Source organism: Bolinopsis microptera, chromosome 9 (assembly GCF_026151205.1).
Source record: "Bolinopsis microptera isolate Bmic1 chromosome 9, MBARI_Bmic_1.0, whole genome shotgun sequence".
NCBI lineage: Eukaryota > Metazoa > Ctenophora > Tentaculata > Lobata > Bolinopsidae > Bolinopsis > Bolinopsis microptera.
In genome coordinates, this window is record NC_087080.1 from 11,303,829 (window position 1) to 11,331,418 (window position 27,590).

At 39.2% G+C, this 27,590-nt stretch overlaps 1 protein-coding gene across 2 annotated transcripts; it reads left to right on the plus strand.

Moving 5' to 3' along the window:
• LOC134820953 (uncharacterized) lies at positions 1–27,516 on the plus strand. Of its 2 annotated transcripts, none has more exons than XM_063831622.1 (17): positions 1–90; positions 221–354; positions 573–738; positions 988–1,096; positions 1,824–1,936; positions 2,134–2,268; positions 5,262–5,399; positions 20,648–20,785; positions 21,069–21,233; positions 21,363–21,469; positions 21,781–22,031; positions 22,205–22,337; positions 22,512–22,640; positions 22,821–23,042; positions 25,597–25,754; positions 25,915–26,004; positions 26,245–27,516. In XM_063831622.1, exons 1-17 carry the CDS (start codon positions 9–11, stop codon positions 26,366–26,368), a joined length of 2,394 nt encoding a protein of 797 aa, XP_063687692.1. In that variant the 5' UTR covers positions 1–8; the 3' UTR covers positions 26,369–27,516. The 2 variants fall into 2 exon arrangements, with proteins under 2 accessions (XP_063687692.1, XP_063687693.1); XM_063831623.1 differs by having other exon boundaries at positions 6–90; positions 1,824–1,873.
• Positions 27,517–27,590: the final 74 nt, after the last annotated feature.

Consider the following 27,590-nt stretch of genomic DNA (forward strand, 5'->3'; position numbering starts at 1 on the left):
TTATAGCCATGGAAGAGGCAAAGATTGCCTTGACCTGTTGTCAAATCAGAAAGAAGTCAAATGCTACAGGAACAAAGTCATCTGTTGTTGGTAGGTCAACATGTTTAGTAGTTTATTACTCAAATGGTACTTTTAAAAATTTTACCTTGAAACGTTTGATCTTTTGATCTGAATTGTTTATTGTGGATTGCTAAATTTTGATATATTTCACACTTCACAGGTATAGGGTGCCTTGTAACGTTACCAGCATCAGGACTTGTCTCCATATATCAGGACAGGCTGTGTATATTATCCAGATATCTTAAATTACCTCAGATTTCGCTAGCGAGAGATTGCTTTGTGGTATTTAACAAAGTATGTAAATTAACTCAATATAATACCTATTTAATATGTACCTATTATTTTTGTTCTGTTGCTATGATACTCTCAAAAGCTGCTTGGCTCTATTGACAATGCAGGTTAGGTTGAATATTATCATCTTGAACCACTTTTTTCGTTAATAAAATATCGTTATTCATTAATGAATTCATCATAAGAATATAAGCTGTCAACTTTACTGTCTATGTTTTCAGGATAAGAGAATACAATTAAAACCAGATCGGTACCTGGAAAGCTGTCCAAAACTAGGGTTCACATTGGTCGCCTGTGAACAAGCAAAAGTAATGAGAGATGATCAGCTGAAGCCTGTGCCTCTCATTTATCAGAGGCTTAAATTAGGCGATCCATTCTGTAGTGTTAGTAAGTATTCACTGAGATGTAATTAGGAAAGTTTATTAAGAAATTCCACCATGGTTGTTTAAGTTGCTGATAAGTTTTTTATTTTATATTAATAATTTGTATAATAAATTTGTGTAATAATAATTTGTATCTAATAAATTTTCATAGTATAATTTTGGATCTTTTCTTCTAAAAACTTGCAGCTGATAATCTGTAGCCAAAGTTAACTTTTATCTTTTGACCAGCGATAAATAACAAGGCGAATTTCAGAGCTTAGTCCAAATGCAACTTATGGGTATACTAAGACGGATCACAAAGTTACTAACTTATCCTACAGCAATATCAGTTACTCTGTTCCATCACAAACTAGCAGTCTCAAGTAAGTCTTCTCCATATATATATTATAGATGTAACTTCTTTGTTACTCCTCAGTTAGTGTTTGTTGAGAAAAACATTCCAATTATTATGAAATAAAATTCACCAACTTGTAAATTTTGCATTCTTATCAAGGGATAGGATATCCAAATAAACACAGCAATTTGAACCTTCACTTGGTAGTAAATTTAAGATTATAACGACATCACTTTTGATGTTGTAGGCATGTTGACGAAAGGAAAGGCTGTTCCTTTTTTAATTTTAAATTTATGTTTTTGATTTCCACTATTTATTATTCAGGAATCTGCTTGACATACATACTATTTGTTTGATAAATGGGTATGATTTCTGAAAACTGTCTGATCCTTTTATCTTACAAATTAACATTGATTATCTGTATTTTACGTTCAATATCGTGACACGTATTATTTTTCATATCATATTATTTGTTAATAGGAATTGGGAATATTGAAACAAAAGTTGTCTTACTTGAAAATCTTACTTAATTTTTATTTGGATGAATTTTAATGTTAAGCTCAGTGGTATACTTACTTGATTTGAATATATATATATTGTCGACATTCAACATCAGGCCAGTCGAGCTCTTATTTGATAATTATGTGCATATTCAGCGTTTTATTGCACGGTCAGCCCCAATATAATCGCTTGTTGACATATTCGTAGATTGTTATTTTGGAAGATTGTAATTGTGATAAGTGATTTCCTTTCAGGATCTCAGCAGGAGGACCTCTGCTGTCCACTGACAAGGGAGAAATAGTTGGTATTACAAGGGGTCTCGCGGGATCTGGGCTCTCAATCAATGCAATTATCCACCACATACATGGTTTTTATTAAAATAATGATATATCGGTCATACATCCGGATCCCGATGGCACTGTCGAGGCACTCTCTTGGCATTCTCGTGCCATCTAAATTATTCACAATTCGGGCCAGGATTTTTCTACCGATTTTGCAAATTTTATTGTTATAATGTGCATTTATCAGTATTATTTATACTATATTATACTCAATAACTGTCAGGGTTTAAAGAAAGTGATGGCACGGAAGCAATACTGCATCAACTGGAGCTCTTAGAACAAGAAGATATAGGGATTGATAAGAACCAGCTGAAGATGAGCGCTTGTCAGGCTCTTAGCAAACTGGCTGCTAAAAGTGGTTGGTTCCCAATTCTGCATTTCCTGTTCAGATATATATAAAGTTGAAATATCATAAAAATAAAAAGCACACTTGAGCTGAATTACAATAATTCACGTAACCTGACACATTGTCAGTATCTATTTATCTGGTCCACAAAGCGTTATATTGTCAGTAAACTCCCCGAGTCTATGTTATATTCTAACGGGGTGTGCCCCAGTAACCATCCTTCTAGTAACAACTCACACACAACACGTTTACTTGCTGTAATCTAGTAACTTGTCACGTGACAGATTATAATGATATATCGGTTCACAGTTAGATCACATTTAGGGAACACTATCCACTTTACACACTACTACAACACTACTTGTGTGAACTGGTCAACACAAAAAGTGTTCAACATTCAATAACCTCACCTCACAGCTCTTATATTTACAAGCTTCAATTATCACACACATTCAACAGCTCACCTGGTCTCAACTCATGTAGAAGCTAAGTCACTTTTATTTCATGGCATGTGGGGTATGTAATTGTAAGAGTGGTGCCTGATGCGGAATATGTGGGACCCGGTGGTTTGATAAGAGATTGGATCTGAAGAAACTAGGTGCCTGGTGTAGCTGCTGTACTACTATTATAATATGGTGATTAATACAATATGCATAATATATTATATGTACAGGGATGTTGGGTAGTGCAGACTGCAGAACCTTATTGTTGAGCATAATAGATAAATTAATCTGACAGTGACTCATACAAGTCATAAATTACAAATTCTCAAAATAGCATATATTCTATTATTAGCTATCTAAAAAAATTCGAATGTATGGTGTGGCACTGTGACCTGATTTACCGTGGCTATTGGCTGGAATGTAATGCCACACGGCTATAGGGTGAAGCATACTTTTACATCCCTCTGAATAAACAGCATGTTATGATTTAATTAGTACAGCTACTGCGTATAATCGGTTATTCGGGCATGTAAACACGCAATTAGGCAGGAAATCTTTCAAGGATTATTCGAGAACAATCTAAAAATCCTCAGCTCCGTTATTGGAGTAGGTTATTATTATTAACTTATAGCTAGGTTCTTGAACTACAGCATTAATAGAAGCATCGCCAGAGTATGATATTTATAATATTGCGCAAATTCTAAATATGACGTTTTATTTATAGCTATAATAAAGCGTAACCACACTGTCCATCGCTTGACAGTTGACATTTGTAACAGGTATTATATCACCAACTTCTGTTATTGCCAGAACTTTACGGAATTTTCTGTTGAAAACACAAAAGCTTTTGCACTGTCTATATTGGTAATTGTTGTTAATTTACATTGGATGAAATAAGTTTGTAAATGAGTCTGTAATGTAACTGCAATTAAAACGTTTGTAATTAGTTAATTAATTAATAATTGACCCAAACCACCATATGATGTGTTTCACAAGACAATGTGGAATTTCAATTTCAATACTGCTTTAATTAGACATTTTGATTGTTTTGGCAACATAATATGAACACTTTTAATCAGTACCCATATCCACAATTTGTGCTATTCTAATCTAGATGTATGTTAATAAAATGTTATATGAAAGTTACTGTGGTTGCAGCTCAATGTCCCATTACCTCATTGGCTTGGGTCCGGCTTGCAAACCCCATCTACAATGTTTCAGCAAAAACTAAACGACGTCATTTCTAATTACACTGGTTTTAGAACTGATAAATAATAAGCAGAATGTTTTGCATACTAAAAGCTAAAACCATATTCTTATCGTCCAGATAATATTTCTTAAGACGTTCTTACCGACAGAGTATCTCAGAACGTTTCTTATAACTTATCAATTAAATCTCTGCATCATCATCATTATACGTCATGATCCCTCTCTTGCCTTTAAAAGTAAAAAAGTAAATCTTAAAATCTGAATATCATTTGATTGAGATGGCCAAAGAAGGTATAAACTAGGTCCCTTAGTGATGTTGTCACCTGCTGCTGCATGTACTATTACTACATTATACTGTATTTAAGGTTAAAAAGTTGAGGAGTTGGCGACGAACTTGAATTGAAATTTGCGGCATTCTTATAATCTGTAGAATATTGAAATGCCAGCCAAATGTTACCTTTTTAAGTGGTACTAATTGCGCTCGCTGGAACATACCAGTTCAAAAATGCTGCTTTGAACTATTTTGAAGCGCCTTATCTGTAATTCTAGTCTTTAAAAACGGGTAAATTGTTAGACATTGATATTATGAACTCATTTTATAGAATTTTACACCTCAGAAATATTGACGGCTCTATGTTATGATTTGCTCTGTACTGTGGTGCAAGTTTAAACTTTAAAGCATCATATTTCACATTGGGAACCAGTTATAAAGCATTGTATTTCAATGGAGACCAGTTATACAGCATTGTATTTCGATACTAGATACGTACAATGTAACAGTATACTCTGATATTTGCAGAATTGTTTTCTAAACTGCGATCAATTAAACAATTAGGTACTGTACTTTAGGCTGTAACACAGTATAACAGTAAATTTAGTATTTACAGTGTCTCAAGTGAAAGGAAAGTGTAGCAATGTATACTGGCAACTTTCCTGGCCAATATGAATAATAATATGAATACTGGCAACTTTCCTGGCCAACATGAATATGAGTACTGGCAACTTTCCTGGCCAACATGAATATGTATTGATCATTACAGTTACCCTGTTGTAAAACGTTGTGACCTCTCACAGCTAGCTGTCAAATGGTTACACAGCAATACACCTTCAAATTCCAGTCCGATCTTGTGTTTTCCATCAAAATTCAACGATCACATAATTCCAAATTCTTATCTTCAATGATCTAATTAGTTTACTTTACAAGCCTTCCCTAAAAAGGTATTGTTAAAAAACCACGAGGTTTTTAAGGAAATTTATAAATTAAATGATGAACAAGATCTATACTTAAGATTGAAGATTAAAATATTGCCGGTATAATATCAGTAAACTAACAGTGTTTTCTCTTTCCCACAGTTAGTGATGTGGAGTGTCTTGTATCACACGAGTGTTTCCTCTCCGTCATCGTCTCCTTCCCGAATGAGAGTGAACCTAACGTGGGACTGTTGGGGGCTACTTGCAAACTCCTCACCATAATCACCTCCCCCCAAACATGTGAGTCAAACACAAGGATTTATTTTATCCGTCAGGTACAAAACAGTCAAGGACTAGGGTTAGTGATCGGGCTGTTTTTTGTATACAGAAGCTTGCTTCCGCACGCACGTTTAGTTGCTATGGTAACATTTGATAATTTATTTTATTTCCCCCGATCGGGAAATTTAGCGGTCACCCACATAAGAAATGTGACCGCATTTCTTGTTAACTGAAAAACAGGCATACGTTCTGTGCAGCTTAATTGTGAGGCGTGATGATGATCGTACACAACAGTAATAGTATGGCTGAATGAATAGTCCGCCGTCTGATAAGAGACAGATTAACCAAAGAACTTTGAGGTAAATCAAAATAGCCATAGTGTCTGACAACAAACTCGTGAAGTACTGAAATAAGCACTTTGAAAAGCCAGAATACGTAAATAGAATACTTATAACGGTTGTGAGGTCCTAAATCGTAATGTTATCCCCGATATCCCCATGACGGAGACTAAGATCTGTTGTTAAATGGATTTCCACTCTTTAATATTAGAGAGGAAAGTGGTTCTTATTTCTTATTTATTTATCTGCGTTGTAGTCAGCCGTCTTTTAATACTTGATAGTTAAATGGGTACTATTCGTGATATATTTTAGCCATTTTCGATGAGATTCATATTTAAAATCTTTTTTAAAGCCAGATTTTAAATATCTTTGCAATATCTTTTGGCTCATCGTCTGTTCGTGTTACGGTGCTGTTGTTTATCTTGTTGTCATGGTTCCGAATGTTAGTACTGGTAAGATAATGTACTGTATTGTTAGTTTTTACACCCCATTAAATACACGCTTGTGACTTTTGTAACAGTAGACTATTCACAAATTTGTCACATGATCGAATTCTGAATCATACGAGTCGTGTTCCCATGGTCCCAATTTTAATTTGAACTTTTAAAGTAGACTTATATGCAGAAATGTTCAAAGATTCAAATTATTATTACTATTAGTCCGTGGATCTTATGTTTTCCAATGATATTCATCATCATGGACAGGACAATTAATCGCCAGTTTGACTTTTTACTGAAACTTTCTATAGCAGACAATTAAACCTCATGATTATGTTATCATCATGCCACAATCCACATGGCAACATGTTTATAATTCCCAGTTACTCCATTGTTTTTCTAATCGTGTACTGTCTTACTCACGTTTTACCTCGGTAAATTGTACCTTAACTGATTGTCTACATGATGTAAAGTGTGTAAACACAGTATGTAAACTTCTTTTTATTAGTGTCACACTGCTACAATTGTCGTCTAGTGTTTTTATTAACAGTAATGTTTTCTTCCTGCCTATATAGCATTTTAAATGTGATTATTGTGAATTTATTTTGGATACCTTAAGCTTTAACTGTTATCAAACTGAAAACTCATCAATCTAATTTTTGAATATAATTTACTAGCTTCACCGTTTATTGCTATAATACAACCCTTTTAAATAACAAAATTACAGTTTTTTACCACTTTCCAATGATTACTATAATATGTTCACATTGTCATAACATTGATAGTCTTCTCGAACCCTTCTGGAGAGCTACATTTCAAGACGTTAACATGCCCGCATGTTTTTTACAGATAATGCATGTTAAACATGCATTATCCGTAGAGTAGAATAGAACTTGTTCTGCAATTAATTTAGTCCTAGTAGTAAACCCGCGATGGGGTGGCATGTGCCTCAATAAAAAATATTACAAATCATTTATTATTATATCAATTTATCGTTAAATATTTCAAAAATATCAATAACGTAAAATATATAAAAATAAAGTTAATCTACACTAAAGAATAAATAATCTATATTATATAAATCAACAATATTAACTCCCCATCTTCTTGTAGTCATTTATCCTGACGAGGTAAGGAGATTAGTAGACTCCATAGTACATGATCTTATCTTATCATTCTCCTCAAACTGATTGTACACTACAATCCTCAAACTTATTGTACACTACAATTGCAATCCTTAAACTGATTGTACACTACAATCCTCAAACTTATTGTACACTACAATCCTCAAACTGATTGTACACTACAATCCTTAAACTGATTGTACACTACAATCCTCAAACTGATTGTACACTACAATCCTCAAACTGATTGTACACTACAATCCTCAAACTGATTGTACACTACAATCCTCAAACTGATTGTACACTACAATCCTCAAACTGATTGTACACTACAATCCTCAAACTGATTGTACACTACAATCCTCAAACTGATTGTACACTACAATCCTTAAACTGATTGTACACTACAATCCTTAAACTGATTGTACACTACAATCCTCAAACTGATTGTACACTACAATCCTCAAACTGATTGTACACTACAATCCTCAAACTGATTGTACACTACAATCCTCAAACTGATTGTACACTACAATCTCAAACTGATTACACTACAATCCTGATGATTGTACACTACAATCCTCAAACTGATTGTACACTACAATCCTTAAACTGATTGTACACTACAATCCTTAAACTGATTGTACACTACAATCCTCAAACTGATTGTACACTACAATCCTCAAACTGATTGTACACTATACTACTCTAGTTCATATCTGTGAGATGTGTAATATAAAGTGGAGCAGTGTGGCAGTTATTTAACTCGTTGTGCTAAGTATAGCAGTCTGCAGTTAGTGGGACTGTGTTAGTGGGATAGGTGTGCAAACATTTTACCATATTTGGAGGAGTCTGTTGTAGTGCGGGCAGGGGTGTAGCCCCCCCCCCCCCCCCCGCTTCCTACACCCCTGAGTGCGGGCCATTATTTTAGTTAACCTTCAGTTCGAATATCTGGATCTTCCGTTAAATTGGTTGTCAGTATAACTGAAACTATTAGTAGTAGTTTGAAGAGCCTTGGAATTATGAGCATAAAAGTAGGGTTACTTCGTGACATATTCAATTCATACCACATGATATCCAATTCGTATTAGGTACAACTAATGTTCAAAATCATAAAATAATTTGATGATTACTGACTCATACCTATAAATACAAGAAGCTGTGCTGTAACCACCTGTACTTTGGACGATACTCAACCGGTTTAGCTTAGTAACTACCTCCTCTTAGATAGTTCTTACTGCGACAAAAGATCTTATCAGCACCTCCACATCTAGAGTATAAAGTCAGTTTATTTTCTAATATTTTTCCTTTTCTCTGTTTTACAAGAAACTTGTTCTGTTAACTTTCTGTCTGATAATAAGGGCTTTTTCTCGCGAGTGTTTTATTATTACCTCGATTGCAATGCTGAAGATTTCAAATGTGATTTGAAGATTCCCAAGAATGGCGAAACAACTACAAGCTATTCTTGAGAATGGCTTGAAGTTCTGCAAAGAAAAGTTCTGCAATGGAATAAACAGTTGAGTAATTATAAGCATCCAGATATTGTGTAAAAGGTACATAGGCTACGATGGTAATGTGGTTTAAGTTTGTTTTGAAACGTGACAGTAATTAACCAATCAGCTTGCAGCATCGAGCAAGGAAATCTCGGTATCATGGTCACCGGTCACGTGTCACTGTCACGTCTCGCTGTCACGTGTCACTGTCACGTGTCACTGTCACGTGTCACTGTCACGTGTCACTGTCACGTGTCAAAATAAACTTGTACAACCTCTGTCCTCTCCGTTATATATTATCTAGTACCTTCAAGTTCATTCATTAAATACTCATTGATTGCAAGTATTGCACATTCGAACAATGATGTACATTTTACTGGTCATAATGGACATAAGTTTCAATACCCACAAGAAATGCTCCAGCATATATTTTGTGAGCGGCTACTCAATTTCCCGACCGACAGTGTTTCATATTCCCGTTCTATGCAAGTGCCAACCTAATCAGTGGATCACCCTGAAAATCACGAAAAATATTTATATGATGTAGTAGCAAACTTAAAGCAATATCTAGGCCCAGTATAGAGACTTTTTACTGTACTGATAGCAGTTATGTGCTATGTTTCGTTTTTCGCTCTCTTGAATTGGTCGATCATGATTGATTGCTACCAGGTACGAAATGAGACTGTTATCTATATTAAACTAAGCAGGTATACCATGCATATGATATGCTCGGTTTATACTTTTATATTTTAAGGGGGGGGGGGCCAATGGATATTTTTTTGTGAAACTTGATTTCGAGATAGTAGTTGACCAACAAACTAAGACCAGTGACCGAACTTTTGAGGGGGTCCCGGACCCCAACCGCCAAACGGTGCGCGCAGGGCAGCCACGCCCATATTTGGTCCAAATTAGGCCCAATTTAGCCAAATACCCTGAACATGCCCAAAACCAAGGTTTATGGTGCTCTACTTGTAGCTAGTGGTCTCCTGAACTCGTATATGAAATTTCATCAAGATTGGACGAAAAATGACTGAGTTATGAGCCAAAAACCATATGCCCATATTTGGGCATACGCACCAAATTTGGTAGATTTCGGCCCATAAATTGATCAAATATCAATATTTTTGAATGAAACTTACTTTATATGAAAGGTAAGCCTAAACTACATATTATCTGTAAGTTATAGCTTTATATCTGTTTAAATGTGGATACTAAGGCGAAAAAACCACAAAAAATGAACTAAATTGCCCATATCTCGGTTCGCGATATTTGCGGAATTGATCTCATTAAAATTGTAACAACTCAATCAGTTTTCAAAATTTTTGCATGAAATTTTCGGAATCGACTCGAAATTGCATTTCCACCTTATTTTAAATACGGATTTTTGATTTAGGCCTCCAAAAAAATTTGGCGGCCAAATTCCAAAATTATCTCACAAAAATTCAGAATTTGGCCGCCAAATCTAAATGAGTGATACACCCCACACGTACACCCCTAGGGCCTGTAGTGATACACCCCACACGTACACCCCTAGGGCCTGTAGTGATACACCCCACACGTACACCCCTAGGGCCTGTAGTGATACACCCCACACGTACACCCCTAGGGCCTGTAGTGATACACCCCACACGTACACCCCTAGGGCCTGTAGTAATACACCCCATACAACACCCCTAGGGCCTGTAGTGATACACCCCACACGTACACCCCTAGGGCTTGTAGTGATACACCCCACACGTACACCCCTAAGGCCTGTAGTGATACACCCCACACGTACACCCCTAGGGCTTGTAGTGATGCACCCCATACAACACCCCTAAGGCCTGTGCCCTGTAGTGATACACCCCATACAACACCCCTAAGGCCTGTAGTGATACACCCCATACAACACCCCTAGGGCCTGTAGTGATACACCCCACACGTACACCCCTAGGGCTTGTAGTGATACACCCCACACGTACACCCCTAAGGCCTGTAGTGATACACCCCACACGTACACCCCTAAGGCCTGTAGTGATACACCCCACACGTACACCCCTAGGGCCTGTAGTGATACACCCCACACGTACACCCCTAAGGCCTGTAGTGATACACCCCACACGTACACCCCTAGGGTCTGTAGTGATACACCCCACACGTACACCCCTAGGGCCTGTACTGATACACCCCATACGTACACCCCTAGGGCCTGTAGTGATACACCCCACACGTACACCCCTAGGGCCCACAAGAAATGCTCCAGCATATATTTTGTGAGCGGCTACTCAATTTCCCGACCGACAGTGTTTCATATTCCCGTCCTATGCAAGTGCCAACCTAATCAGTGGATCACCCTGAAAATCACGAAAAATATCTATATGATGTAGTAGCAAACTTAAAGCAATATCTAGGCCCAGTATAGAGACTTTTTACTGTACTGATAGCAGTTATGTGCTATGTTTCGTTTTTCGCTCTCTTGAATTGGTCGATCATGATTGATTGCTACCAGGTACGAAATGAGACTGTTATCTATATTAAACTAAGCAGGTATACCATGCATATGATATGCTCGGTTTATACTTTTATATTTTAAGGGGGGGGGGGCCAATGGATATTTTTTTGTGAAACTTGATTTCGAGATAGTAGTTGACCAACAAACTAAGACCAGTGACCGAACTTTTGAGGGGGTCCCGGACCCCAACCGCCAAACGGTGCGCGCAGGGCAGCCACGCCCATATTTGGTCCAAATTAGGCCCAATTTAGCCAAATACCCTGAACATGCCCAAAACCAAGGTTTATGGTGCTCTACTTGTAGCTAGTGGTCTCTTGAACTCGTATATGAAATTTCATCAAGATTGGACAAAAAATGACTGAGTTATGAGCCAAAAACCATATGCCCATATTTGGGCATACGCACCAAATTTGGTAGATTTCGGCCCATAAATTGGTCAAATATCAATATTTTTGAATCAAACTTACTTTATATGAAAGGTAAGCCTAAACTACATATTATCTGTAAGTTATAGCTTTATATCTGTTTAAATGTGGATACTAAGGCGAAAAAACCACAAAAAATGAACTAAATTGCCCATATCTCGGTTCGCGATATTTGCGGAATTGATCTCATTAAAATTGTAACAACTCAATCAGTTTTCAAAATTTTTGCATGAAATTTTCGGAATCGACTCGAAATTGCATTTCCACCTTATTTTAAATACGGATTTTTGATTTAGGCCTCCAAAAAAATTTGGCGGCCAAATTCCAAAATTATCTCACAAAAATTCAGAATTTGGCCGCCAAATTTTTTTGGAGGCCTAAATCAAAAATCCGTATTTAAAATAAGGTGGAAATGCGATTTCAAGTCGATTCCGAAAATTTCATGCAAAAATTTTGAAAACTGATTGAGTTGTTACAATTTTAATGAGATCAATTCCGCAAATATCGCGAACCGAGATATGGGCAATTTAGTTCATTTTTTGTGGTTTTTTCGCCTTAGTATCCACATTTAAACAGATATAAAGCTATAACTTACAGATAATATGTAGTTTAGGCTTACCTTTCATATAAAGTAAGTTTGATTCAAAAATATTGATATTTGACCAATTTATGGGCCGAAATCTACCAAATTTGGTGCGTATGCCCAAATATGGGCATATGGTTTTTGGCTCATAACTCAGTCATTTTTTGTCCAATCTTGATGAAATTTCATATACGAGTTCAAGAGACCACTAGCTACAAGTAGAGCACCATAAACCTTGGTTTTGGGCATGTTCAGGGTATTTGGCTAAATTGGGCCTAATTTGGACCAAATATGGGCGTGGCTGCCATGCGCGCACCGTTTGGAGGTTGGGGTCCGGGACCCCCTCAAAAGTTCGGTCACTGGTCTTAGTTTGTTGGTCAATTGCTATCTCGAAATCAAGTTTCACAAAAAAATACCCATTGGCCCCCCCCCTTAAGCGGATTAATTAAGTCTACTCTGAAAAATGTAACCACTTCCACGAAGTAATCAGAATTCACATCTGGGACGGAAGAAACCTTAATATTCACCAACTTTCGGGAGGTGTTCAGGAATTCCTGTGTAGCCAGTGTTTACATATTTATTTTCACCTCATTTAGATTTGAAAGGACAGGTTAGGGTACCCTATTTAAATAGTTCTAAATGACTAAATATAGAACCGTTTACAATTTCTCATCAAGCTTCCATATCATAATTCAGTATACATATTATATGTCGACTATCCGACTATCGAGTCAAGTCATAAATCATGAAAATCAGTTTGACGTATTATTAATTATTTCGCCATAATTATATCCTGCATACAACATATCAGTATTAGATATACATAATGGTCAGTTCAGACGCTGTCCCAAGTTTCTCGCAGTACACCCCCACACGTACACACGTACATCCCATACGCACACACGTACACCCCACACGGCCACACGTACACCCCTAGGGCCTGTAGTGATACACCCCACACGTACGTCGTACACCCCTAGGGCCTGTAGTGATACACCCCACACGTACACCCCTAAGGCCTGTAGTGATACACCCCATACGTACACCCCTAGGGCCTGTAGTGATACACCCCACACGTACACCCCTAAGGCCTGTAGTGATACACCCCACACATACACCCCTAGGGCCTGTAGTGATACACCCCACACGTACACCCCTAAGGCCTGTAGTGATACACCCCACACGTACACCCCTAGGGCCTGTAGTGATACACCCCACACGTACACCCCTAGGGCCTGTAGTGATACACCCCACACGTACACCCCTAGGGCCTGTAGTGATACACCCCATACGTACACCCCTAGGGCCTGTAGTGATACACCCCATACAACACCCCTAGGGCCTGTAGTGATACACCCCACACGTACACCCCTAGGGCCTGTAGTGATACACCCCACACGTACACCCCTAGGGCCTGTAGTGATACACCCCACACGTACACCCCTAGGGCCTGTAGTGATACACCCCACACGTACACCCCTAGGGCCTGTAGTGATACACCCCACACGTACACCCCTAGGGCCTGTAGTAATACACCCCATACAACACCCCTAGGGCCTGTAGTGATACACCCCACACGTACACCCCTAGGGCTTGTAGTGATACACCCCACACGTACACCCCTAAGGCCTGTAGTGATACACCCCACACGTACACCCCTAGGGCTTGTAGTGATGCACCCCATACAACACCCCTAAGGCCTGTGCCCTGTAGTGATACACCCCATACAACACCCCTAAGGCCTGTAGTGATACACCCCATACAACACCCCTAGGGCCTGTAGTGATACACCCCACACGTACACCCCTAGGGCTTGTAGTGATACACCCCACACGTACACCCCTAAGGCCTGTAGTGATACACCCCACACGTACACCCCTAAGGCCTGTAGTGATACACCCCACACGTACACCCCTAGGGCCTGTAGTGATACACCCCACACGTACACCCCTAAGGCCTGTAGTGATACACCCCACACGTACACCCCTAGGGTCTGTAGTGATACACCCCACACGTACACCCCTAGGGCCTGTACTGATACACCCCATACGTACACCCCTAGGGCCTGTAGTGATACACCCCACACGTACACCCCTAGGGCCTGTAGTGATACACCCCACACGTACACCCCTAGGGCCTGTAGTGATACACCCCACACGTACACCCCTAAGGCCTGTAGTGATACACCCCACACGTACACCCCTAGGGCCTGTAGTGATACACCCCACACGTACACCCCTAAGGCCTGTAGTGATACACCCCACACGTACACCCCTAGGGCCTGTAGTGATACACCCCATACGTACACCCCTAGGGCCTGTAGTGATACACCCCACACGTACACCCCTAGGGCCTGTAGTGATACACCCCACACGTACACCCCTAGGGCCTGTAGTGATACACCCCACACGTACACCCCTAAGGCCTGTAGTGATACACCCCATACGTACACCCCTAGGGCCTGTAGTGATACACCCCATACGTACACCCCTAGGGCCTGTAGTGATACACCCCATACGTACACCCCTAGGGCCTGTAGTGATACACCCCACACGTACACCCCTAAGGCCTGTAGTGATACACCCCATACGTACACCCCTAGGGCCTGTAGTGATACACCCCACACGTACACCCCTAAGGCCTGTAGTGATACACCCCACACGTACACCCCTAGGGCCTGTAGTGATACACCCCATACGTACACCCCTAGGGCCTGTAGTGATACACCCCATACGTACACCCCTAGGGCCTGTAGTGATACACCCCACACGTACACCCCTAGGGCCTGTAGTGATACACCCCACACGTACACCCCTAGGGCCTGTAGTGATACACCCCATACGTACACCCCTAGGGCCTGTAGTGATACACCCCACACGTACACCCCTAGGGCCTGTAGTGATACACCCCACACGTACACCCCTAGGGCCTGTAGTGATACACCCCACACGTACACCCCTAGGGCCTGTAGTGATACACCCACACGTACACCCCTAGGGCCTGTAGTGATACACCCCACACGTACACCCCTAGGGCCTGTAGTGATACACCCCACACGTACACCCCTAGGGCCTGTAGTGATACTCCCCACACGTACACCCCTAGGGCCTGTAGTGATACACCCCACACGTACACCCCTAGGGCCTGTAGTGATACACCCCACACGTACACCCCTAAGGCCTGTAGTGATACACCCCACACGTACACCCCTAGGGCCTGTAGTGATACACCCCATACGTACACCCCTAAGGCCTGTAGTGATACACCCCACACGTACACCCCTAAGGCCTGTAGTGATAAACCCCATACGTACACCCCTAAGGCCTGTAGTGATACACCCCACACGTACACCCCTAAGGCCTGTAGTGATAAACCCCATACGTACACCCCTAGGGCCTGTAGTGATACACCCCATACGTACACCCCTAGGGCTTGTAGTGATACACCCCACACGTACACCCCTAGGGCCTGTAGTGATACACCCCATACGTACACCCCTAGGGCCTGTAGTGATACACCCCATACGTACACCCCTAGGGCCTGTAGTGATACACCCCATACGTACACCCCTAGGGCTTGTAGTGATACACCCCATACGTACACCCCTAGGGCTTGTAGTGATACACCCCACACGTACACCCCTAGGGCCTGTAGTGATACACCCCATACGTACACCCCTAGGGCCTGTAGTGATACACCCCATACGTACACCCCTAGGGCCTGTAGTGATACACCCCACACGTACACCCCTAGGGCCTGTAGTGATACACCCCATACAACACCCCTAGGGCCTGTAGTGATACACCCCATACGTACTGACCCCTAGGGCCTGTAGTGATACACCCCATACGTACACCCCTAGGGCCTGTAGTGATACACCCCACACGTACACCCCTAGGGCCTGTAGTGATACACCCCACACGTACACCCCTAGGGCTTGTAGTGATACACCCCACACGTACACCCCTAGGGCCTGTAGTGATACACCCCATACGTACACCCCTAGGGCTTGTAGTGATACACCCCATACGTACACCCCTAGGGCCTGTAGTGATACACCCCACACGTACACCCCTAGGGCCTGTAGTGATACACCCCACACGTACACCCCTAGGGCCTGTAGTGATACACCCCACACGTACTGACCCCTAGGGCCTGTAGTGATACACCCCATACGTACACCCCTAGGGCCTGTAGTGATACACCCCACACGTACACCCCTAGGGCCTGTAGTGATACACCCCACACGTACACCCCTAGGGCCTGTAGTGATACACCCCATACAAGTAACACTCACTGACTCACTGGATGGAGGTGAACACTGCAGCTCCAATTAATAAAAGGCTTTGTCACGTGCTACCAAATGTCACAAGGTCCTGTTACACCAACATATTCAGTAAGAGTGGGTGGTCGTGCACTTAGATACAGTTAAATATTGGTGATTACATTGGTTCAGTATTAACACCCGTAACAACCTCTGGCTATCTTCACAACACCCCACATAACAACTACAGCACTCTGTTTAACTAGGTTCCCAGTATTTAACAACCTTCATATGTTGTCATGGTAACTGGTCTACCCGTCATATTACTGGTAGACCAGTTTAACTGGTCTCGGTAACTGATAACCGCATAGCCCTGGCTTTGCTAGGTTGTTACAAGGTTTCTGTACCAGGTCATTACTAGGTTACTACCACGTTACTAGTGGTAAGTGAGATAAGGGGTCGGAGATAACGTGTCAAGTTTTACATGCACCATGGTCTGTGTCATATTACCATGGCTATGTGCGTGACAGTGTTTAACAGGGCTATGTTTAGTATTAAACAGCATTAATTCGCACTTCTGGTATGTTGAGTTATGTGGTCAAAATGTTGAGATATTATCTGTTGGGAAATTTGGCGTGAAGCCAGTTTTCTAGTTATTGCTAATAATAGCAATTACAGTTACAGTGACGTACGAGGTAATTAGAAGATATATTTTAAGAAATTGAGAATTAATTCTTGCATACAGCCAACAGCTTTATACTTTTCTACAATTAAAGGAACACTGTCTGCAATTGTATTGGGAAGTGAGAAGAGGTGTTTTATAATTTCATACTAGGTCTGGATATAACTGGTGAGAGGTGAACTATATTTGATTTGACACGTGACAGTGATTCTAGGTTTATATTGGTCACGTGTCACCTCCCTTCAGTACCTACATTTGGGAAATCAACCATATTTTTCTGACACGTGACTGCGATTAACCAATCAGCTTCCAGCATTTACCGATCAAAACCTAGAATCGCTACACGTGTCAAATCAAATATGGTCACTTCCCCACTAGTATCCAGATTGATTCTGTGAAAGAATGACACACAATTCGTGGGATCATTAAGCGGTTGCAAATTATATAACCATGTCCCACAGAAACATTGAACAGAGATATTTAGGAGGCATGGTAAGAGAATGTCGCCTGGGTTACTGTCATCTGGTTACTGTCACCTGGTTACTGTCACCTGGTTACTGTCACTTCATCACTTGGTTAGCAGTGATACTGTGACTATAACATTGGCGCTTGATAAGTACTTTGCAAGCTCGGAGATTTATAGTTATCTCCTATAGTAACCCAGTGTGATATAATGTAGTTATTTAACATTAGCAACATTTTAGTAAATATCAACCATGTAGACAATATGTTAGGTTTTTTAAAGTGAGTTTTTTTAAAGGTAAGTTTTTTTATAGAATTTAACTTTAAGAACTCACGAATAACGGAACCTCCCGTAATTGCTTGTTATATTTCCTGTCCAGCATTTCCCTCTTTAGGCACAGAATTTCATTATTTAAACTATGTAAACACAACAAAATTGTGAGATTTATTAAGTGAATATGTAATGCGATTGAATATGTAATAATATAATTGGGTCATAGCGAGTCCAAACCCTGGCTAAATAGCATAAGTCTGTCGCATTTATACGAATGAAGGGGACGATGTTCCTTTATTTAGAAAAGTTAAGCTGGTGGCTGAAGCTTTGATCTTTTTAAGTCAAGAAGTAAGAACCATAAAATTGTGAAATAAAAGTTGCCAGTCTTAGTTCTTTTGAAATTTTATCGGTACTATAACGTAAGGCGCATTGCGAAAATAGTGTCGCCAACGCGGTTAAATTATTGTCATTAAACATCACGCGCGCGGCTGGACGCCGGACGTACGGCCGGCGTATGGGCGATACAGTTCGCATTGCATTGTTCATCTTTGTCACATGGTTCCCCAGGACCCCATTTGTTTACAATAAGTTCACTATGACAAGCTTGAAACGGAAGCTACTGTCTAGTTTTCTCTCAACCACTTTATGTAGGAGCATATCTTTATGTAGGAGCATATCCATGCTATAACAATTATAGTATACATATACAATAACACTGCTCCCAATGCAAGACTTTATATACACAAGTTACACTTCACAAGTTCTAATCGTTTCCTGCTTGTTTGTATACGTTTTACTTTACAGTTGAAGTCCGTTAGTACCATGTCAGACATCAAGTTACACACTGACAATGACAAACAAACTGACACACAAACAGACAACCTAATCAATCCTAAAACTGGTTCATTTCTCGACGAGAACGGAAATATTTTGTTTGACCATCAGCCAATCTCATCCGTAATAAAACTCGGTCGAAGTTTCCTAACCACTCTAAAGTTGGACACTGAAAACAAAGCCCCCGGAAATAGGTTTATAGAATCGATTGTTGGTCAGATTAACGGTAGATTTGATATGAAGAGCAAACTGCCCTTATCTCCTAACTATTACAAGCTCATTTGGACTAATATCGCTGAGACTATTGTTCGATCGTCTCCATTTTATCCGGCTGAATACGATGAAGCAAAGTGGGTTCAGAACTGGGAAAGAATGAGAAAATACGGATCCTGTGGTATAGAATATTTTGATCACTTGTTGAAATTGGGTATATCGCATTGCATCGGTAAAAACATATTAGTTTTTGATGGAAGAAAAGGAGAAAGTGAGGAGAGATGTGTTTTTGTGATCAGTCCTTGTGATTTGGGAGGAAAAGCTGATTCCACACCAGTGGTGCTCAGTTTTGACGGAATATCTTACCGAGGACTAATTCCTCTGACTAAAACAGATTCCTCCAAAATTAGCTTTATAGTCGAACAATTGATGTTAGGTGTGATTGATATCGTCAATATCAGACATATGATCCGTGAGAAGTTTGAGACTTTCCAGGTCCCAAATTTATTGGAGTCACTCAGTAAATCTAGACATAGTTTATCCCGGCGATCTTTAAAACGGCTGTCTCCTAAGATGAAACCTGCTTCATTTACCGGGAAAAGCATTGCTGACGGAATATTCAACTTACCAAGTAAACTCAGTTCACTTCGAAGAAGAAAAATTAAGAACAGTGAGCACAGCGATGAAGAAAATTACGAAAACCACAACAATCTCTCAGTGAGCAAAGTCAGCAACTTTGAGTCCAGAGGAAGGTTTGTGCACCCTCTGATGAGAGAAGGAATTCAGCTGGCTAAAGAATACTTCATAAACCTGGAACCAGGCACCCCTAACGGGGGGTGTGGGAACTGCTCTATAGAGTCAGTCATGGATCAAATTAACTCGAGGGGGTGCTTCTCTGAGAAACTCCATCTCACCGCACAATTCTACCGGAATATGTGGATGAAAGAGACTGAGAGAATAACTCGAAACTCGGCCTACTTCTTGGAGGACGACTTCACAGAGGAGCAATGGAAAGAAGCTTGGAATAAACTCCAACAGGACGGTGCCTACGAAATAGACTACTTTGGGGACCTCATGATAGTTGGGATCATGCACTGTGTCCGGAAGAACGCCCTGGTTTTCAACGTGTCCAGCTCCAGAGCACATGGTCCGTTGACTGTAATCAGGGGTGACCACTTTGGGGCAGTGGTGCGGGACGATGAACCACCCCTAGTCCTAGCGTATAGTGGCACTCACTATGAGAGTTTGGTCCCGGTTCATGGATGGATGTGGAGAAGACGGCGTATATCGTGGAACATTGGAGTAACTTTGATGGTTCTGATATGAGGTCACATCTTATGACCCTTGATTGGTTTAAATCGGATGTGGACTTGTCCGACTGCTTGAGGACACCGACTGAACGACAAAAAGACGAAAAATGAACAGCTGGGTATCAGTGAAAAATTGAGGCGCTTGTTTTAATGAGAATGGTGCGTAAGCTATTAAAATTTGTCATCAAACAGCAGGCCAAATAAATTTTTGAGGCTAAGCGTTTTAATCCGACCATACTGTACAAAATTAAATCCGTCGTTTAATCTAAAGATTAGGATAATCAAGGAAAACCCAATTTAATCCCAACTGTCCCATCATTAAACGGTTACCTCCCCCAGTGACGTGTCAGACTCGAGCACTATCGGAGGATATAGTGAGCTATGTGCTGAGTGCCATGAGTTTCTCCCAACACGCCACAGTCCACCTGTTCGGGTGCAGGGTGCTACTCAACTTGATCACCAGTCACGCTTCTGAAGGTGAACTATTTCACTTTTATTTAACTTTTTAATTGTATCTAACTTAGCGATCTAACTTTAATTCTGTCTGTTAGATGATATAGTTCTTGTAGAAAAAAAGTTTAGCTTTTCTAAAGCAGAGAAAAAAGCTAAAATATTTGACTCTCACTGATACAAACCCTCTCAAGATAACATCTAAACATTAAAAAACTATTTTATAATCATTAATTATGTTTTTCAGTTTTGCCTCGGATCCAATTTCACCTGTTTTTGAGATTGTCTAAAAACGAGATGTCTTGCTCAGGTCTGGAGCCATACGATAATGAGTTGGGAGATATCAGGACAATTATACTGGACAAAGACGGAGCAAATGTGTTAAGAAGAGTGGTCAGATCACACCGGGACGACAAACATATCCAACACACTGTGTGTCTTATCCTCAGCCTACTGCTAGAGTTTACGTACCGAGGTTTAGACTTGTTGTTATACGCTTTCTTCTTATTGTTCTAGCCTGCCATGTACCAACTGAAGCCTCATGAACCCATCTGCTTACAGGGATAATAAAGAAGTAATTAATTAATTAATTGATTACTCCCAGGCTGGCGTGAGTCGGAGGAGCACAGACTACACTGTATCACAGAGTTAGAACAAGCTCAAGATCTTCTGTCACAGGCTGGTGATGGACTTAACACCACCTACGACAAGGTTAGGAGATTACTGTTGCGCGCCCAAAATAGAATTAATAAGTTAAAGTAATTTCTATACTTGTTCTTTTCTCTGATATCTGGTGTGTACGAATTCTTGCGGAACATTATTGATTATTTGCTTTTAAGGTTGTGGGCTCTGTTTGATGGTTTCCAGTTAATTTTTACAGAATTTGTCATTCGTTTGAATTTTATCCGTGCTTATTACTGTGCTCTGTAAACAATGAAGGCGAACTGATCAGAGAACAATTTCCCAAGATCTAATGTATTAATTCGTGCTGTAAATTTTATCGTTAGATAGTGCTTCACCAGGTGGAAGCCGAACTAGCGATGAGGATAGAAGAACAAGACACGACGATAAGACAGAAAAACAAGGTCATAGAAAACAGAGACAGTACAATAGAACAGCTACACAGGCGACTAGAGTTTGCCATGCCCACAACTCAGACCGTGGATAACACCAAGCTGGAAGAGGAAAATTTGAGACTGACGGAGACTTTGGAGAGGGAAAGAGATTTGTGGCACTGCAAACAGTCGGAGCTGGAAGCTAGTCTGGAATTCAGGTATTGTTTTTGTCATGATCATGATTCATGACCAATGCTTTTCTTTCTATTGACTACTTTTGTAATTTGTATGACCACTGACCGCTGACCACGAAAGAAGAAGATCGCGAGTTAGTTATTTTTTAAACCACCATTTTCCTGAATCCCTGATTTAAATTGAGATTTCTTATCAGCCAGGAATTGGTGAAGGACATGACGACTGCGATTAGGCAGATTAAGTATGATCTAGAAAATAGCTCGGAAAATTTAGAGAACAAACGAGTTGAATACAACTCCTGGAACAGTATTAAGGATGAACTGGATCGGGTAAGAGTTGATAAGCACTTCACATCGCTCTGATTCCGTTTTTCATATGAATTTTTGTTTCTATTTAGAATTTGCACCATCCGCTTCGTTTGATTCTCACTTTCACTTTCACTTTCACTTTCACTTTCACTTTCACTTTCACTTTCACTTTCACTTTCACTTTCACTTTCTTAGATAACGAGAGCGGTACAGCAGTTAGGGAAGACAGCTGAAGAGGAGCTGATCTATCACTACGATATGGTGGATGTGGGGAGAGAGGAGGATCAGCAGCTTCAAAAGTCTATGGAGTCTGTCTCTACTACGGTTAGTCTGTCTCAGTGTCTCTACTACAGTTAGTATCACGCACCAGCTCTTTTCAATGTCAAATTAAATGCAAATGAACCGATTTTTGTAAAATCAACCAACACATCTCCACGCACCTACACAATTATTTTATTCCTAAAATATAATATATTCAATATTCATGATGATTGTTATTGTCAGATTGAAAAGGACGCAGCGCTGAGACGGTTCGAACGAACACACTCCCAGACCTCCCTCGACATCTCAATGGACAGCGAACAAAAAGCCACGAAGACACTTGACAAGTTGCAGATGGTGAGAAGAGCAATACACGGCGTGGAGCAGACACTTGAGTCTGAGGAAGAGAGGCTGGAGAAGCTGAGACAGAAACGATTCATTAATCCGCTCCACGATATCACTGAGGTTAGTTTCCGTCCGTCCGTGTAGTTCTTAACGAGATCAATGATTTTATTTACATTCATTACTTTCAAAAATCATAAAATCAATAACTACTAAGATCAGCGTCTGTTTGTTAATGATTCGTAGATTTAACCCACATTTTCGTCGCACGAACATTTTTTGTATGAGAATATAATGGGTGAATGAAAGATTAGAAAAACTCACAAAAAACGTAATGATATCACTAAAACATGACAATTAATTATGATTACTAATGGATGATAATTAATTATGATGATTAATGGATGATAATTAATTATGATGATTTATGGATAATAATTAATTATGATAATTAATCGATGATAATTAATTATGATAATTAATTCTCCCGACAACAACACCAGGACACGGAGGTGTCTGCTAATGAGAATGAGAAAGAGAAGGAGGATAAAGTTGCGAGTGGCCCAATAGTTGTTCACGCTCATGTGAGAGATATTGTTGTAGTGTTTGCAGCAGTTTAACTAGAATGTGTGATAAATGTGTGATGAATAGAGTCGGGGAAAGTTTCAGTGAATTTTTTTTACGGACTAGAGAGAAAAAAGCACTGGGGTTTAAACTGCATTTTAAGAAAGTTAAAAGCGTTCTGTTTCCCCTCGGAAATATATTTGGTGATATATTTTGTTCAGGAAGTTTAAATAGATAAACGCCAATTTAAATACAGAGAAAGCTTTTAAGGCCAGAGGGGGGGGTAAATGGCACTTTTGTAGTTTTTGCATATTTGATAATAGCTACTGGAGACGAACAAAAAGAAAAAAACCGGATCAAAATCTGACCTTGCGCTTCTGAGATATCGCGCGCTCAATTTTGAGGTTTACCTGTAATTACATGTTAAACTGGAACTTTAAACGGCTGTAACTTTTTTGACCTTTCGATTCCTTAGTTGAGAAAACCGGCCCTTCCCTGATCTTGAGGTTTGGTACAGTGGTTCCTTGGACAATTATCCTCACATCTGGTGCAGCGATTTTTTTTATTTGACTCTGTTCTCAAATTATGAGGTTAACCAGGTCAAAAATTCGAAAAATTTAATTGGTTAACCTCATAATTCGAGAACTGAGTCAAATAAAAAAAATCGCTGCACCAGATATCTAGATAGTTGTCCAAGGAACCACTGTACCAAATCTCAATATCAGGGGGTGGCTGGTTTTCTAAACTAAGGAATTGAAAACCACAAAAGTGTGTTTTGAGATAAATGTATTTTAGTGTTTTCAAAATTTTTAATATTCACTGGAATGTATCACAGTTCGTTAGTTAGGACTTTTTATACACTTAATAACGTTTGCTTGATCAGACCTGGCCGTCCCCTAAATGATTTTAGCCACTTTCAGTAGTTAATGTCCTTGTATTGTAAAAAATGAGGTTAACCAAGACTTCCTGTAAACACTAACTGTTTAAAATTTGGTTGTTAACCTCACTTTAGACCATATAACACTGGGATTGGTTTATCAATATGTTATTATATATGTAGTAAAACATTTGCACAGTATAACGATTAAGTTTTTGAGGTTAACATGTAATTGACTGGTCAGATATTCAAAATATTCAAAAAATGAGAGGTTAACCTCATTTTTTAGCCATTTACGGGTAAAATCTTCTACTAAAATATGGTCAGTTCAAATCACCTTTGTCACGTGATTATAGTTGTAGGCATTGTGATATCAATAGATACCTCACTTCGATATTGTGGTACATTACATAAGTAAGAATCGTATGTATATTCCCTACGGTACCAAAATGTGATGGTTAACCTCATTTTTTTCATTTTCCCAAGATAAAAGAAAGTCAATCAACACGTCATCTATTTAGAAATGTGTATACCGTAAACTTACGATGAAAATAATAACTCTATCATTTGATCTATTTTCGCTATATCTAAAAGAAGAGGTTAACCTCATTTAATCACGTTTGGATATTGCTTTTTCTGATAATTATGAACCTAAAATGTAGAGTTTACATTTGCTGACCGAAATAACAAAAAATTATGGCGTGTAATAAAATATTAACCTCAATTTTATTAACTTCAATGTTGTATAGTCAATTTTGTGAAAATCGGTTAACCTCAATTATAAAATAAAGTTAATCAGCTACAAATATGTGAATAGCAGCAATGTTTTTGTCATCAAAAATTAAATCGATTTAGAAAATAATATTTTGGTAGAATTTTTTGACCCCTTACCCCCCCCTCTGGCCTTAAAAGGTTGTTGACGTGCAATTTACGATTGATATTATTTATCAATCGAAATTAAATATTTAGGAGTTTGCTAGATCTAGCGACCATCTCTAGTGATTTCTTGAGGATATCAAAATTGGTCGTGTATTAGTAATTAGTATTCTATTAGGATATATCTACAAAGTTATCTGTCCACAGCACCACTCACCGTCTCACCAGGTACCTTAAAATCTGTGACCTGTCCATACTCCATAAGACACTTACATACACCTGCCCACTAACAATAGCGTCCTCCCTTAACTTTATAATTTAATTCTTTATATAATTAATAACAAAGACCATCCCCTCCAGAGCTCGACACCACAGAGGACGTCAGATGTAGATGTACACGACATACCACGCGGTCTACTGAAGCACATGTGCAGGATGCTTGACGAGCCACCTTCCTGTGGGTGGAGAAGGATTGTACCTCTGCTCGGCATGTCACATCGACTTAAAGACATTGAATCGTAAGTGCTGTGATTTGTTTTCAAGAAACGGGCGCGGACTTCATTTTGATGTTGATTTGAGCGAATTTCGAGAGAGACTTGACTTAAAACCTTTCTGGTATTTCTGTTCCATCCACACCTGCTTTGTAATGAGTTTTGATTTAACATTTTTTATAAACAGGTCACTGGACAGTCCAACAGCTGAACTAATTAGAATTTGGACGAACGAAAACAGATTGGTTACTTTTCCTGATCTTATGGAAGTTCTTAGGTAAATACCTTTATTCAATATCCGAATATTTGTTCATGAAATATTGTTTAAACACAGAATAGTCCTTCCACTCTATCGGGTTAAGAATAAAAATGTGTGTTTATTGTAACAATAATAAGAATACGTCATAGCCAAATTAAGAATATACTCAATACTACCCCCACTACCTCCCCCTGCCCACAACCCCCTCCCCCACCTAAATACAACCCCCACCTCAATACTAGCTCTTCCCACCTACAGGTTAGCAGAACAAATGGATACCGTAGAATTCATTAAGCGGCACCTGCAGTTGAAGAAACGGCTTTCAAAACAATCGTTCCTCTACTTCCCCATCGAGAAACAATCTTCTCCTCCCGCTTCTTAAATTTGTAATTTGACTGCTCGGTCATTTAGTTGAATGGTTAGTTGATTTGTTAATTGATATGGAGAGTTGTATCTCGCGCGATTACAACGAAGAGCACGTTGGTTTGAGCGGAGAGTGTTTGAGGTGTGAAATACAGAAATGTAATTTGGTTTCCTTGTAAATATAAGAGAGTCAATATTAAATAAAGTAATCAGCAGAGTGTTGCTGATGCTAGATGTTGAACTTGTGGGAGATAATTATAATGGGAAAGGTACTACTCCCAGAAACTGATGGTACACAACAAATTTAAAGTTATTGTTTGTTTTAATTTTAAAATTAAGTTATAATCATTATATTTTCATCTTGATCAGTCTACTTTTCACCAATATGTAACTATAACTACTGGACCAATCTTCTACTCCTAAAAACAAATTTTCCCGCTAATTCTAAAAACAACAAAAACTTGAATCTTTTGTCAATCCTTTATTGAGCTGATAACTGCAAACATGAAAAAAGGGGAAAAACATCAAAAAATCATGAAAAGAAAAAATTATTTACAAAAAACATTTAAAAATGATGTTTTTGAAGATTGTTCCAAAATTTCGCCAAATATAATTACATGTTTGTTATAACAGTATGAGTTAAGTTTCTTCCGTATTAACTATTAACCCCACTTTGATTTTAAACCTATTTTTACTCTGTATTTGTGTTTTTAATAACGATTAAATATTAATAACTTTTTTTGGTGATTGAAGCAAAAAATCAGGTATCTTCGCATTTGAATTTATTTTGAAACTCAACAATAACTAATACACCAACGAGAATCAAACATCTTGTCATACATTTACCGTCAGTCAATTATTATACTTTAAAATCCATGGCAGTAATTTTTTGATGACCTAAGTCCTAACTGTAGATTGTAGATACACTATTTTTATCATCTAAATATCTTTGTTTGTTTTAACTTTTAATTTTTGTTATCAGTTAAATAAGTAATCACGGATATATTATACGCTGTGTGATATTGTAAGATGCAATGAGCTGTATGGTTAATCATTCCACTTTTGGGTTGCTTTTATTAAGCTCCTCAAGATTAATCAAGAATTTCCTTTAGTTTGTTTTTATACTATACTCGTAAAACTTGTAAAACCCACCTAAATTCCACGCATAGCATGTTGTATTCTTTACAATTGTACAAAATACAAAAATTTCCAAAACCACGGAGAATTGTCACTTAGAATAA

Excerpts from the sequence above, each read along its gene's own strand:
- LOC134820953 (XM_063831622.1), top strand. The coding sequence starts at position 9 with ATGGAAGAGGCAAAGATTGCCTTGACCTGTTGTCAAATCAGAAAGAAG. Across the intron at positions 1,937-2,133 it reads AATTATCCACCACATACATG|GGTTTAAAGAAAGTGATGGC; the intron begins GTTTTTATTAAA and ends AATAACTGTCAG. Across the intron at positions 25,755-25,914 it reads CGACTTAAAGACATTGAATC|GTCACTGGACAGTCCAACAG; the intron begins GTAAGTGCTGTG and ends TTTTATAAACAG.